At 32.8% G+C, this 14547-nt stretch overlaps 1 protein-coding gene across 10 annotated transcripts in view; it reads left to right on the forward strand.

Annotated features, from left to right (window-relative positions):
- Sdccag8 (SHH signaling and ciliogenesis regulator SDCCAG8) overlaps positions 1-14547 on the forward strand; it is a 232075-nt gene that overhangs the window by 65526 nt on the left and 152002 nt on the right. For all 10 annotated transcript variants that reach the window (XM_071599982.1, XM_027928673.2, XM_071599985.1 and 7 more), the window contains 2 exons: positions 6953-7087; positions 10027-10143. In XM_071599982.1, the coding sequence (XP_071456083.1) occupies positions 6953-7087; positions 10027-10143 (252 nt within the window). The remainder of the gene's footprint in view (positions 1-6952; positions 7088-10026; positions 10144-14547) is intronic.

Raw genomic sequence — 14547 nt, forward strand, 5'->3', positions numbered from 1 at the left:
TGGTAGTTTCAGGACCAATGAAATTGCCTCATGAAGATGTTAGACATTTTTTAAACATTAAACAAATATTTTCATAAATTACTTTCTAATTATGATTCTTATAAAGCATTAATGGCTCAATATAGAATACTGTGGGAATGTGCAGCAGGAGAATCTGACCTAGTCTAGGACAGTCATGAGAATTTTCATAAGGAAAAGATTTTTAAATGATACTGGAAAGGTTAAGAAGGAATTGTCAGGAACAATTGAAGAGTTGATGGGAAGAGTTTCAGGTCCAGGAAAATAATAAACCAAAGACTCTGAAGCTAAAAAAAACACTGGACTTTCTAGGAATTTAAGAAATGCCCAGATGACAGGAACATAAGGAATGAGGGTCAAAATCATGGAGTTTGGAGAAGTGTTCAGAGGCCAAATCCTGAATGACCTTAAATTCCTTGTGAGAAATTTTAAATTTTATCCAAAAAGTAATGAAAAACCATTTAATAGCTTTAAATTGGAAAGTGTTCTGATGTCATTTATATTTGAAAAAAAATCATTTTATCAGTAGATTAGAAAGAGAACCAGAATAGATGTAAAGATCAGGTTATAGTAGTCCAAGTGGAAAATGATAACTTGTACTCATTTTTCCATGATCATTCTATATCACTTTTGTTATCCTCAAATTCTCTGCCATATGACTTTCTCCTTCATTCTCAGCAGAGAGCTTTAATAAAGAATAATAAAGGAAATAACAAATAAAATTGAAACCATCAGATAATATCCATCCCAAGTATTTATTTCCTCACCTCTGCCATTAAACAAATTTTCACCTATAGCCCAAACATGTCAGGATGGACAAGGCTTAATCCTATCATCATCCATTAACCTAGATCACAGCCCCTTTCCCACCTCAAAGAGTTTATTTCATTTGTTATCCCCTATCTTCTGAGTCTTAAAACTTTTCTTTCTTTCTTAACATTAGGAAAATACTCTCAAATTCTCTCACCTGTTGAAAAAAATCTTTATTCTAATCGATCTTTACTACTCTAAAAGATCTAAAAATCTCATTGCCCAAAATATACCAAACCAGTTAAATTTTTTTTGCGGGGGGGGCAGAGAAAGGGTGGTTGGTTGGTTGGTTGGTTTGGGTACTGGGAATTAAACCCAGGAGTGCTTCTCATTTAGCTACATCCCTATCCCTTTATATTTTTTGAGAAAGGGTATTGCTAAGTTCATAGGGCCTCACTAAATTACTGATGCTGGCCTCAAACTTGCAATCCTCATGCCTCAGTCTCCTGAGTTGCTGGGATTATAGGTGTGCACCACCACCTGCCAGGGTCAGTAATTTTTTTTAAGTTGCCTAGTTTATTCCAATATGCAGCCAAGAGTGAAAGCTACCTTAGTAATTCTATATCTCTCCTCACTCATTCCCTTAATTGTTAAGTTCCTTGAAAGATTATCCAAACACATCTTTATTTTCTTACTTTCCATTTACTCTTCAGTGCACTCCAAATCAGCTTTTGTACCCATAGTCCTTGAGAATACTGTTGCTAAGCTTATTGACCACCTGCCTCCCTGTACTATATTTACTGAATTTTTAGTTCATATTAAAAGATACATGTTCCTGGATTTCTTTGAACTCATGTTTTATTTCGGAGAATGATTTTCTTCATTTTGAGATAGTGAAGGAGACACATTCAGAAAGCTGCTTAATAGAAAGTTCTAGAGTTTAGTAGAGAGTTATCAATTGAGTTGTCTTCATCACTACTGTAGCTTTAATTCCATGTATAGTATACATTTCTAAATCTTTCATTTTCTACTGAGCTCCCAAATCAGGCTTACTTTCCATCTTCCTTGCCCCAGTGGAACTGCTATTCCTATAGTTGTGCACAACAGAAATCTTGTTTTCATCCTTGTCTCTGCTTTCTACCTCAACCTTTACACCTCATCACCAAGTTCTAGAGATTCAGGTCCCTAAGTATTTTAAATTGCCATGTCACCCTTGGATTGTTCCTCCAGTCTCTTGTATCTGTGCCTTCAGTGTCACCTCCTTCCCATCTGTTCTCTTTATCATAGCTAGAATGATCTTTCTAAAATGAATTTCTCAATGTGCCAGTCTTTTGCTTTAAAATTCTTTATGTCTCCCTACAACCCTGGATAAAATTTAGGCTCCCTTAGCATAACATAAAAACTTCAATTCTTTCTCTCCAGTCTCATCTCCCTTCATTTTTCTTCCTTGCATCCCCACCATCCTGACCTCCTTGCACTTCCCCAATGAGAAAACAAGCAGTCATAATGTTTGTTTATTCATTTCAGGATTTTGCATGTATTTTTGTCCCTTGCCTTCAGGAATCTTCCTTTACCTTCTTTGATCCTTCAGAGTTCTTGATACTACCTACTTTCAGGGCCACCCAAAGCTTTATTGCCATCTTCTGCATGGGTTCCCATAACTCAGTTTATTGCAAATTCTTCTTGAATTTTTTGCCTTCCCTAATTTATTGAGCCCCTTTCATGTATGATACTCATTGTTTGATTTATTCTTTTCACATTAAAATGTGCTTAAAATATATATATTTATTGAATGAATAAATAAATGAAGGTCATGTAAGGGTGGGGGTTCCCATGCAATTGGAAAGACAGAGCTAAAATGCTAGAGTCATCACAAGGCATGGAGGGAGGTTAAGTTATGAATGGACTGTTGTGTATGAGTGAGAATGGTATCAATAACAAAGATCAGCTATTGTTCATACCTACGCAATTTTTTTGGAGGATTATTTAGTGGAAACCATTTGCCTTCCTAGGTACTTCTACTATACAAAAAGTATGTTGATTTGATAATAATTCCTGATAAGAAAGGAAGAAGGAAGGCTGAAATGGGTCTGGCAATATGCCAGGTGTGTTCATATGTAAGATAACTTTATACTAAGACTAACAATTATTTCATGAATAAAAATGGTAACAGAAATACAGTGTATTTTGGAACCTGAGCCATTTAAGTTTATTTTCCCCAAGAAAACTTTGGCCAGCATTTGATATCAAGATTCTATCCTAAATAAGGTTGTATGACTAAAGAGCCAACATTGATCCTAGCACTGAGGTTAAATGCTTTCAGCAGGGAAAGTAGCTTTGGAGAAAAAAAGGATTTAGTCAACCCTAATTTGAGCTTTCTCTGATCTTGGCAATTTTTAAATCTCTCTACATTTCAGGAATAAAGAAAAAGGTTGATGGGCTGAGGATGTGGCTCAAGTGGTAGCGTGCTTGCCTGGCATGCATGAGGCACTGGGTTTGATCCTCAGCACCACATAATAATAAATAAGTGAAATAAAGGTATTGTATTCAACTACAACTAAAAAATAAATATAAAAAAGAAAAAGGTTGATAATGCTTATCTCAAGGCTTGATGGAATTAAATGAGATGAGATTTTGAAAATATAATGCTGTTTTATGGTAGGAATTTAATAAAGTTTAGTTTGTGGCTATTATACTTAATTTAGAGAAAGAAGTAGATTTATTGAATGTTTTTCTTCTTTCTTGGACCTTCATGTTAGTAAAAGTAGATAGACTTGAATTTAAGGCCTATCTTTACCAGCCAGGCATGGAGGTGCATACTGGTAATCCCAGTGACTCAGGAGGCTGAGATAGGAGAATCCCAGGTTCAGGGTGAGCATTAGCAATTTAGTGAGGCAACTTAGCAATACCCTGTCCCAAAATAAAAAATAAAAAGGGCTGGGATATAGATCGAGTAAAGCACTCTTGGGTTCAATCTCCAGTACAAAAAAAAGAAAAAGAAAAATTTTAATTAAAACCAAATGAAGTCCAGGTTTTTGTTTTTTTCTTGAATGAGCTTTGGTAAGTTACTTAGTTTTTTTGTTTTGTTTTAAATCTCATTTCAGCTAAACTGAAAATCCAATAAAATTTCTTCTCCAAAAATAAAAAAGTAAGAAAATAATGATTTCTTCTCTAAAGGAATTTAAAGGAAAGAGAATATGTATGACAGTGCTTAGCAGAGAAACATAATATAGTAGGACAACTAAACATAACATTGTAAGTGCTGAGTAATTAAAGTTAGTGCCATAGCAGCCCTCCCTGCTTTCCTAAAAGTACAAATACTTGAGATCTACAAGGACTTGTAGAGGCTTTCTTTCTTTCTTTCTTTTTTTTTTTTCTTTTCTTTTCACTCTCTTTTAAAATTCCATTGTGTTGGAAGCTCTAACAGGACAGGTGCCTTCTATATAGACAGGTTTAAATCATTCTCCCATGAACATTGCTTTCTGTGAGTGTCCTTGGTTGGACTGACTCTCAGATTTGTTTGTTCATTCAGTCATTCATCATGTATTTACTTGAGCAAACCCCATGGTCCACACAGTTTCTCAATTGCTTCCCTTGATAATATTCCATTGCTAGAATCTTTAATTCTTGTATCTCAGGTATGGGAATTTCTGTTTTGTAACTTATTCAATACACGAGGGACTGCTTTGCAAAAATTTTTTGTTAAGCCCTCCCAAATTGGGGTGTCCTTGTCTCTTCCTTGCCCCTGTCAAAGTTTAAAGGACTTACTTGATGTCAATGCCTTGGACATCCAGCAGTGTTGCAGCTGTGTCTGTGTTACTTCTGGCTCTGCAACAGATGTGGGTGGAGAAGCTCCTGCAGTGTAATGCTGACTTCCAGATGGTGGGCATGGGGAAAAAGAAGGTGTGACAACAGGAGGGGAAACCTCAGGAAGTGGGTGACAGGAGGCAGAAGACAGTGAGCAGAAGAAAGAAGTGATGGGTGGCAGAGAGAGATAAGTCCTAAGGAAGGGGAGATTTGTTAACATGCTTTGTAATAGAAACTGATTCAGAATTTACAGTTGGCAAAAAATAAATGTCTACATATTTGCTTCAAAACTGTACAATGTTAATGTTTACCATCAGATTTATCTCCACATAAATATATAATATGTGGTTTTAAATAGTGGGTCATTGAAATTTGTTGCTATTACATGATTCCAAAAAACATGTCATTACACATTTCATGATATAAATAGTCATGAACTTGAATTCTTAAATTAAGGAAATTAAATTGATACATTTGTTCTGTTTATCTGCTTTTGACTTTTAATTTTAGGTTCAGATTGTAACATGCTCAAGGATACTTCATAGATTGTTATTAGTGAAGCCAATTTTATGTGTAAATTTGATTTGTAGACTATCTTTTGATAAGGACATGTAAACAACCAGAAGTCAAATATATAATGCTTTACAATCTTCAGAAAAGTTAATTAATTCATCTACATAAATTGGAAAATAACTACCAGGGTTCATTATTTTCCTAAAGGTCAACTTTAGCTATTTAAATAATGCAAAGGCAGACACCTATCTTAGTTTTATTGCAGTAATGCTCTTTATCAAAACTCTGGTTCAGTGTTGATTTTCTTAAAAATATTTTTTTAGTTGTAGATGGACACAATACCTTTATTTTATTTATTTATTTTTATGTGCTATTAAGGATATAACCCAGTGCCTTACGCATGCTAGGCAAGCACTCTACCACTGAGCTACAACTCTAGCCCCTCAATGTTGAATTTTAATCATAAAATTTTGCTTATTGATTTCATTTATAGAACTGAATTCACACATATGTCAGGGTACAATGTTAAGTTTCAAGTATCATTATTTCCAACTCATTACCAGTTTTTATTTTAACATATAAAAACTCATAGGTACCCCATCTATTTTGCTGGAGTTAGGGTAGCATTTCTTCATTTTAAAACTGCTAATTCATCAAAGAACTAGAGAAGTTTGACTCACTGGAGCAGAACAAAACATAATTATATACAAAAATCTATAATTAAGTCTAAATTCTAGAAAGCATTTTTAATCCTGAGAATAAAATCTAAGACCAATATTCAGATAGCCCCTTGGAAAAGATATTTATTCTCATTAATTTCTTATCCATTCATCAAATATGGTTCCTTTTAATGAATGTGCCCTTGAGGAACTTCTAGTCTAATGAGGAAACAAGGAGTCAACTTAAAACAGTATAGTAAATACTGTGATGAAGGTGCATATACTAAGGTTGTTGTAGGAGTACCCAGAGTGACATTCAAAATATTACACAACAAGTGTAGCAAGGGAAGTAGTCTGCAAATGGATGCAAGTCAAAAACAAGAGGCATGAGCATCTCAGTGCACATTGACTGGACAGCAACCCTAAGCTTGTGTAGGATTGCCTATTTTGTGCTGAGAACTGGAGGTCAAGGAAGGCTTCCGGAAGGCAAGGAGATAATGGATGAACTGAATCCTTTGGGAAGGTTAGGGGAGTGCTAGAAAATGGGAGGTGGAGTTTTACCAACAAAAGAAACTGCAAAAAGCCTCCTCTTTGTTGGTTTTGGGAGAGGAAAGTAGAAGTCATAGTTCTCTCTAAAGTTATATTCCTCTTTAACTCTCCTTTTATGCCCTCCATGTGGGAGAAGGACCTAAGAATTGCTTGATTCCACCATACCACCTCTGAATCAGTTTATGGAAATCTGTTCCATAACTTACTGGTGTGTCTGATATCTGTCATCTTGGGATTTTAACCAAAAAAAATTTTTTATCATCTTTCACATCTTACAAAATAAGAGGTAAGGGGAAATGAATAGAAAGAAAATGCATATTTAAACTCTAGGATACATTGAAGAGGTAGAGAAGTGGATGTACCCAATCTACAGAGAAATAACTTAAACAGAGCTCTGAGGCTATGCCAAGACTCTATTAATAAAATATTATTTATCAAATTATTTTATTATTAGAATTTTTGTTTCTAGGCTGGGGATGTGGCTCAAGCGGTAGCCCGCTCACGTGGCATGTGTACGGCCCGGGTTCCATCCTCAGCACCACATACAAAGATGTTGTGTCCGCCGAAAACTAAAAAATAAATATTAAAATTCTCTCTCTCTCTCTCCTATCTCTTTAAAAAAAAAAAAAAAAAAGAATTTTTGTTTCTTCTTCTAGATGTTGATCCTGTCTCAGAATATTGCCCAACTTGAGGCCCAGGTGGAAAAAATTACAAGAGAGAAGATTTCAGCTATTAATCAACTAGAAGAAATTCAAACCCAGTTTGCTTCTCAGGAAATGGATGCCACCAAGGTACAAAAAGATATTTTAGTTTTTACAGAAGTAAATACTTTCTTTGAAATATTTTTTATTAATGTGCAAACCTCTTTTTGTTATTAGAAAGAAGTCTTGAAATTTTTTTATTTCGAGAATATTAAAAGTCTGCTTAATGGTCATTTGGCAAACATTTATTTACTATATTCAGCCCTTTTTCTGGTACTGCAAATTCCAAGATGAATTAGATATAACTAATGTCCTCAAAAATCTTAAAGAGTTAAGACTTATAAATAAGAGTTATATTACTTTAATTATTAAATATTTGATAAAACTTGTATTAATTAATGTTTTTGTTTGTTTTTTGTCTGGAGAGCATAAGGTTTGTTTTGTTTCACAATAATTTTCAAAGATATCCATTTACAACTTGAAAAGTATACTTAACATAAAAATTTCTCCTATTCTCTGGCTTCCAAAATGAAGATTCTGAATCACAAGTTCTTATTTATTGATGTTTAAGTTCATACATTCAGATTTCACAGCATCTGTGTTATGGGCATCATTAACTTCTGAACCCAGAATTAAGTTTCTTTGGGGTCTTAACTGGATAAGGTTAGCAAGATCCCTATTTTAAGAACTGATAGAAGTTCATCAAAATTTCAAGTCAGTTTCTTTCAAACTAAGAAACTAAATATGGGCATGCATAATATAATAAATCAACTTATTTTTCACCACAAAATACACAGATAACTTGTTTAAAATGCATAACCTTTCTATATTTTCCTTAATTGTTAACACACTGTTATGCCATTGTTGCTTTATAATTCAGTATTTAGAATTTATTTTAATTTATATATTTAAAAAGAGCCATTTCCCCTTTTTTCTTTAATTTCTGTAATTCTCCATTTGCTTTCTAGAATTCTAGCTTATGTAGAAATTTAAGAAGCTTATATTTGCCAGTATACCTCCATGTGTTTGTATGGAGATAGGAGTGGAGGTAAAGCAATTGATGAAAGGCATAGAAATAATTAAAATCCTTAATTGTAAAAATAATGAAAACATTTAATTTGTAAATTAGATTTATGGGTGAAATCTATGGTGATTATTTTCAGTTCCTTATAGGGAAAGAACTTTCTGTTGAAAATGGTAATGTAAAGAATGAGTTTTGGGCTCTAGAGCTATCCAAAAGAACATAAACCTAAGAAGTGATTAGAATAAATAGGCTTGAGATTGCTTTCAACCCTGAGATTAATTTGTTGACTTATTTTAGATGAAATTTAAGTGTTATGGATAAACATAGCAAATGCTAATCTGGAAGTATTAAGGAAACTTTAAAAGAGGAATAAAATAATGGGACTTTATGCTTAAGCATTTATTATATATTAAGCTTATGCCAGGGGTGGATTTTAAACATCATGGTTGTATAATTATTATTTTTTTATATAATCAGTTTAAGATTTTTCCCACTTCATTCATAGACATAAACCAAATAGATTACAATAGTAAAGAATTGAAATAGAAAATAAATTAGCACCCTGTATTTTTTTGTCATTCATTCTTAATTTTTAATTTTATTTAGTTTTATAATTAAAAGCTTTTTATAAATTTATAATTTTTTGAAGAAGCAGCTCTCACATATTGATGGCAACTGAATCTCTAGTAAAATTTTTTATTTGTAATTTCCTTTCTATTTTATCTTTCTGAGTGCCACTGAGGAAAAGCTTATTGACTTTTTTTTTGTCTTATCTGTATAAATTTGAACTTATATTAGTTTAAATTTGAATATAGGATACTCATATATTTTATATTTTAGTATATTCTAATAACTCAATAATGATGAAACTAATTTCTAAAGTTTTCAAAATCATTATTTTTGGAGAAATACCAAATGGAAGTTTCAGGCAAGTATTACCATTTTATATATATATATACACACACACACACACACACACATATATGTGTGTGTGTATATATATATACATACACACATACACACACGCATATACACACATATATGTATTCATATATAATTATATATATGTTATAATATATAAAAACCTCTATATATTAGACAGACTTGTGATTTAATCACTTTCTCTACAGATTCTCAACTATCTCAAAACGCCTATAATTTATTTATATTTATCTACTAGCTTCATTTTCTATCTTTCTATGTCTGTAGAGACCCTGAATTGGGGGAAAAAATAACAATTTTATAAAGAATGATATACAACACTTTTAAGATACTATGTATGCTTATTGTTTATCCATGTATTAAAGTTATTGCATTTAAATGTACATTTTTTCTTTTATGTATGTTTTGACAGAAAATATTTCTTGAGTAGTATTGTGCAATTACTATAGTAAGATTGATATTATCTAAAAAGTTAAATACTGAGTATTTTACACCTAAATATCAATAATAGACTATAGTCTATCAGCAGAGAGAAAAAAAACCTTTATAAGTTTCCTTAAATAAAAGCTTGACAAAATTTTTATAATATAAAGGAATATTTAACCAGAAATTTTTCAGTAAACAATATAGCTCAATGTTTTAATTACTTATTTTACCTAACTAAAAGTTATATGATTGTGCATTTGAATTTATAATATTCTATTAAAACTGCTATTTTACCTAAAATAATCTTGAGCACATTATTTAAATTTATTATTTATGCACTTCTATTTCTTTAATTTTAAACTGTTAAACTGAATATACCTGAATTGTCTATAAATAATAGCAGACAATAATGAATATTCTAATAAGAAATATTATAAAGTTAAGAGATGGTCTTTTTGTTATGCTGAATTATATGAAACTTAGCAGGCTATACTGAATAGTCTAATAAAAATGTCAGTTTTAGAAAAGTCCTATTACATTTTATCTATATGCCCTCTAGGGGGCACCAAAAGATCTAATTGCAAGCATTGCCTGGAAAATTCCAACAGCTATTGATTTAGGTTTTATAATCTAACAGGTGTGTGGAGAAATGCGTTTTCAGTTGAATAAAACCAAAATGGAGAAAGATGAGGCAGAAAAGGAGCACAGAGAGTACAGAGCAAAAACTAAAAGGGATCTTGAAATTAAAGATCAGGTAAGAGATGACACAAGAATAAGCAGCAATTAAAGTTATAACTAACATTCTTTCTGAAGTTGATGGTGTTATCCCTAAATTATTTATTTCTGTTACATTGTTTCTAACTAATGCAATGATCCAGTTTATACTATTAAAAGAAGTTCATTTATAGTTGGCTAAAATTATCACCTTTCACATGAAATGGTGAGAATACAACTGCATGCATATAAAATTCCATTTTGACAGGTCATAAATATACATTTGGATATGTGTATCTATTACTTACAAAAGTTTAAGAAATGTTCTAATGCAGAGTTTGAACCTAAAATATACGTAAAGTTCTTGAAAGATGCCAACTTGCATCCAATTTTAAATGAAAAAGTTTAAAATTTGTAAGATGAGATGAGTTGATATGTAAATATGTCAATCAAATTGATTGTTGGCAGAGAAAATCCAGTTTTAACTAAGATAACCATGAATACGTTTGCTCAGGAAGCCTAAATACTGAGAAATTAGAAATGTTGGGCAGGAGTGCCACTTACTTCGATTTCAGTTGAACAGATGTTTTATGTTGTAACTTTGTTGAGATCATACAGAGACTCCAATTTTAATTGACCATGTGGATAAAGTTTTTAGAGAGGCAGTTCTAATAAGCTGGCTTTTGATTTTCTATTTTTATGTTATAGTAAAGGACATTGAAGACTTGTATTCTTCATATCCAATGAAATCAGGCTTTATTTATTCTATTAAAAAATAAGTTTGAGTTCTTACTGTCAGTATCTTAAAGGAATCACTATAAATCAGAAGTATATAGCTCCAAGTAAGTTTTTTTCAAATACATTTCTAACTCAAGGCTTTTATCATATTTTCCCTTTCAGCCCAATTAACTATTTATTACAGATGACTTAAAGACCGTTGAATATTAAAAATGGAAGTGATAATACAAAAATTGTTCAAGTTGTGACTGAAATTCTTATTAATATATTAAAATGTAGACAACCAAAATAAAATTCTTCTTTTTTTTACCACTATAATCAAAGTGTTAGAACAAGTTTTATATGTCTAGAGGATTTTTTATTGTTAACATATACAAATAAAGCAACTGTTTCATTTCATCCAGTTGAGGGCGTGCCTGATAGTGGAATGGAAAATGCTTTGTATTAGGGACTGAAGGCCTTGGATTACTGGGTCAGAAAGAGAGAACTTTCTTTCCTAATGTATTATAATTTTCAAGTTATATTAACATACTTACTAGCATTATGAAATACCTTTTATATTATAGGGCATTCTGCCAGCATAATATTTTGGACTAACTGGGAAAATACAGAAGCAAAGAGCCTCTGAGCTATTTTAAATTGCAGTATAATGTTTTAGAGGGACAAAAAAGGAGTAACACAAGCAAAATATTACTTATACATGAATAACTAGTTTAAAAGTATTTGTAATATTTGTCTTTAGCACTACATTTCATTCTAATTAACCAGTAATAATATAAAGGCTGAAGTTGCAGGATTTCATAGATGTTTTCATTTGCAAACATTTTCTGATAATAGTGAACTATTAACAATTTTCATAATTATTTTTAGTGATACATTTTTAGATGGAGATATGCCTAAGGTCACTAGCTAGGAATAAAATCTGTGAATAGTTGTAAGATATTTGTGATGTGATGTACTTGTTACCATTTTTTCTGGGACAGAATGTGAGGAAATCTTACAGGTACTCTTTGTAACTATTTTGTATTGAATAGACAGTTTTAGAAAAGAGAGTAGTGGTGTCTCATTCCCTGGATGATTTGGAGTAGCAAAGCAGCAATTGTTCTTTGGTCTTTCAGCCATGACCTGACCTTCTGTCTGTAAGACCAAAGAGCTATTTTGCTTGGCCACCATCTGCACTCAAGAGAGAAATTTACATTAAACTTTTAAAAGCTGGACATGTTGAGCATTTATCTGAAATACCTAGAATAATATAAAGTATATTTAATTTTAAAGTATTATATATCATATAATTCAGCATAACAAGAAGACCATCTCTTAACTTGCAAACAGGTGTCTTTATAATTTAGTCATTTTATTCATATAGTTAATGTGACCACTTGATAGGTTTTTAAAGTAGGTAGGAAACTGTGAGATTGGAATGTAGTAAGAACAAGAGCTTTTTTAATGTCTACAAAATAGGACAAATGGTTGACCACCAAAATAATTTTCCTTGTGACCTGAGTCTTGACTCTGGCATAATTAGAAGGAAAGGTTAGGAGAGTAACAATGACATTTTCTTCCACCCGCTTTCTTCTTTTCTGTTTTTATATTGTGTCACAACCCATGGGCAGATTATCCTTCTTATCTCCTTTGTATTTTTGAGCTTAGAGAATGGTCAGACTCAAAAGATGTTTCTTACACCAAAAAAGCAAGCACACACACACACACACACACACACACCACCACCAACAACAACAATAACAATAAAACCTTTGGTATAGAGGAAAATGAAAAATCTGTGACTTGGTTTTTAGATTTTTATCAGAACTTTTCGTAGGCAACAGGTATACATACACACACTTTCATGGGAATTTTAAAACAAATGAGGGCAAAAGGAATATTAGAATGAATCCCTGCATTTTCATCACCTGTGTTTATCATTTACCAACCCCATTCCATCTATTTCAGATTTTTTTTCTCTCAATTCCTTTGTGTTTATAGTTGCCACCTTCAACTTTTGTCACCATCATTTTCTTTTCCAACTTCCTCTTTCCCTGTCTTCTTTCTCCACCTGTTCTTTTTGCAGAAATATTTAAATTTAATCTCAGACACTGTATTTGTTATTTTGCCCACAAATACTTTAGTGTTCATTAATTAATGATGTTTTTTAATATAATCATTCTGGCATTATTTCAGCAAATAAACCAAATGCTTTAATATGTTGAGCTGGGGTTGTGGCTCAGTGGTAGAGCCCTTGCCTAGCATAGGTGAGGTCCTGGGTTCAATCCTCAGCACCACATAAAAATAAATAAATAATAAAATTAAGGTTAAGTTATTTTAAAAAAGAAGATCCCTTAATATCAAATAATGTCCAGTTAATGTTTAAAATTATTTGCCTCAAAAAGGTTTTTTTCAAATCAGGAAAATAGGCATGTTTTTGTATATGTAAATACTACAGTACTGTCTTCTTTAAAGGGATTTAAAGGCAGCTGTGAGTAAAATTTTAACTTTCCTTGTTGTTTATTATATTTCATATATAACATTTGACTTTGCTTTATATTTATAAAATTACTTATTATTCTTAAGGAATATGAATTAATCTACTCGCAAACTATTTGAGGAAATGGCTACCATGCAGAATTCATGATCATGTCCCAAAAGGAGCTCCTTAGAGTCTAAAACCCAAAATACATAATTTCAAAGCCTTAATAGTTAATATTTAGAAGTATTGCAGAAAGCCATGGCATTGTAGGGGTTGACTGATCTGAAATGAGAAATGTGGATGTGGAATTTTCTGTGTCTGTTTCCATTTCGGTAAATGAATTTCAAAGCTAATCTTTTATAGCTGCAAATCTTTCATCAGGGCCTGATGCACAGTGAAAATACAAAGCTCTTTGTTTAGAAAGCAGGAAAAACTGATGTTAAAGTGACTAAAATATAAAACGTCTTTTCTTTCTTCTTAGCTTTGCCAACCCTTTGGTTTTTTATGTGCTATTTAATTTCAAGTTTTCTCTAGTACAGGGATACACGTAGAGGAGTGTAGACTTCTTGCAGGTACCCTGTGACTAGGAGGCACATATGCGGCCAATACGTTTCTGGGTTCTGGTTTCCTCCAGCCACAGGACCTAAACATCATACTCTAGTGAGGAATTGGGGGAAGTCAGTCTCCCTATTACAGGGAGGTCAGACAGGTGACCCCCCACAGATTACAACCTCTACACTGCAACACATGTAGTTCCTGGATCAGGGATAGGCAAGAGGTTCTGCACTGAGTCCACTAATTGTGTGTGGTGCTGCCAGGCTGGGACAGGAATAGTGTGCCAGTGTGTACACACTCAAGCCATCACCCTGCCCCAAGGGGAGGCTCAAATCCAGACTGCTGTGAGGGGCAATAACAGAACATATGCCTCATCCACTGACATCACCTGGTCCCACCCTGGATGGAGGGCAGCATCAGTAGCAAGGGAAAGGCAGGAAAGAAAGAAAAAACTGGAGAGAACACATTTGTAAGGTCTGCCCTAGGGTTGAAGTGAGACAGGGGAAAGAGACCACACATATGAGCTGAGATTCCATTGTCCCATCAGACTTTGCTGACAAAACACATCCAAGATAAAATCACAAGAATTTCAAGACATTGACCACAGAGATCTAAGCTGCAATTGTAGAACTGTTCTAAATAGTACCAGTGTGATGGCATTGATCATGTACCCAGGAAGCTGTCATG

This window comes from Marmota flaviventris, chromosome 12 (assembly GCF_047511675.1).
Source record: "Marmota flaviventris isolate mMarFla1 chromosome 12, mMarFla1.hap1, whole genome shotgun sequence".
NCBI classification, from domain to species: Eukaryota; Metazoa; Chordata; class Mammalia; order Rodentia; family Sciuridae; genus Marmota; species Marmota flaviventris.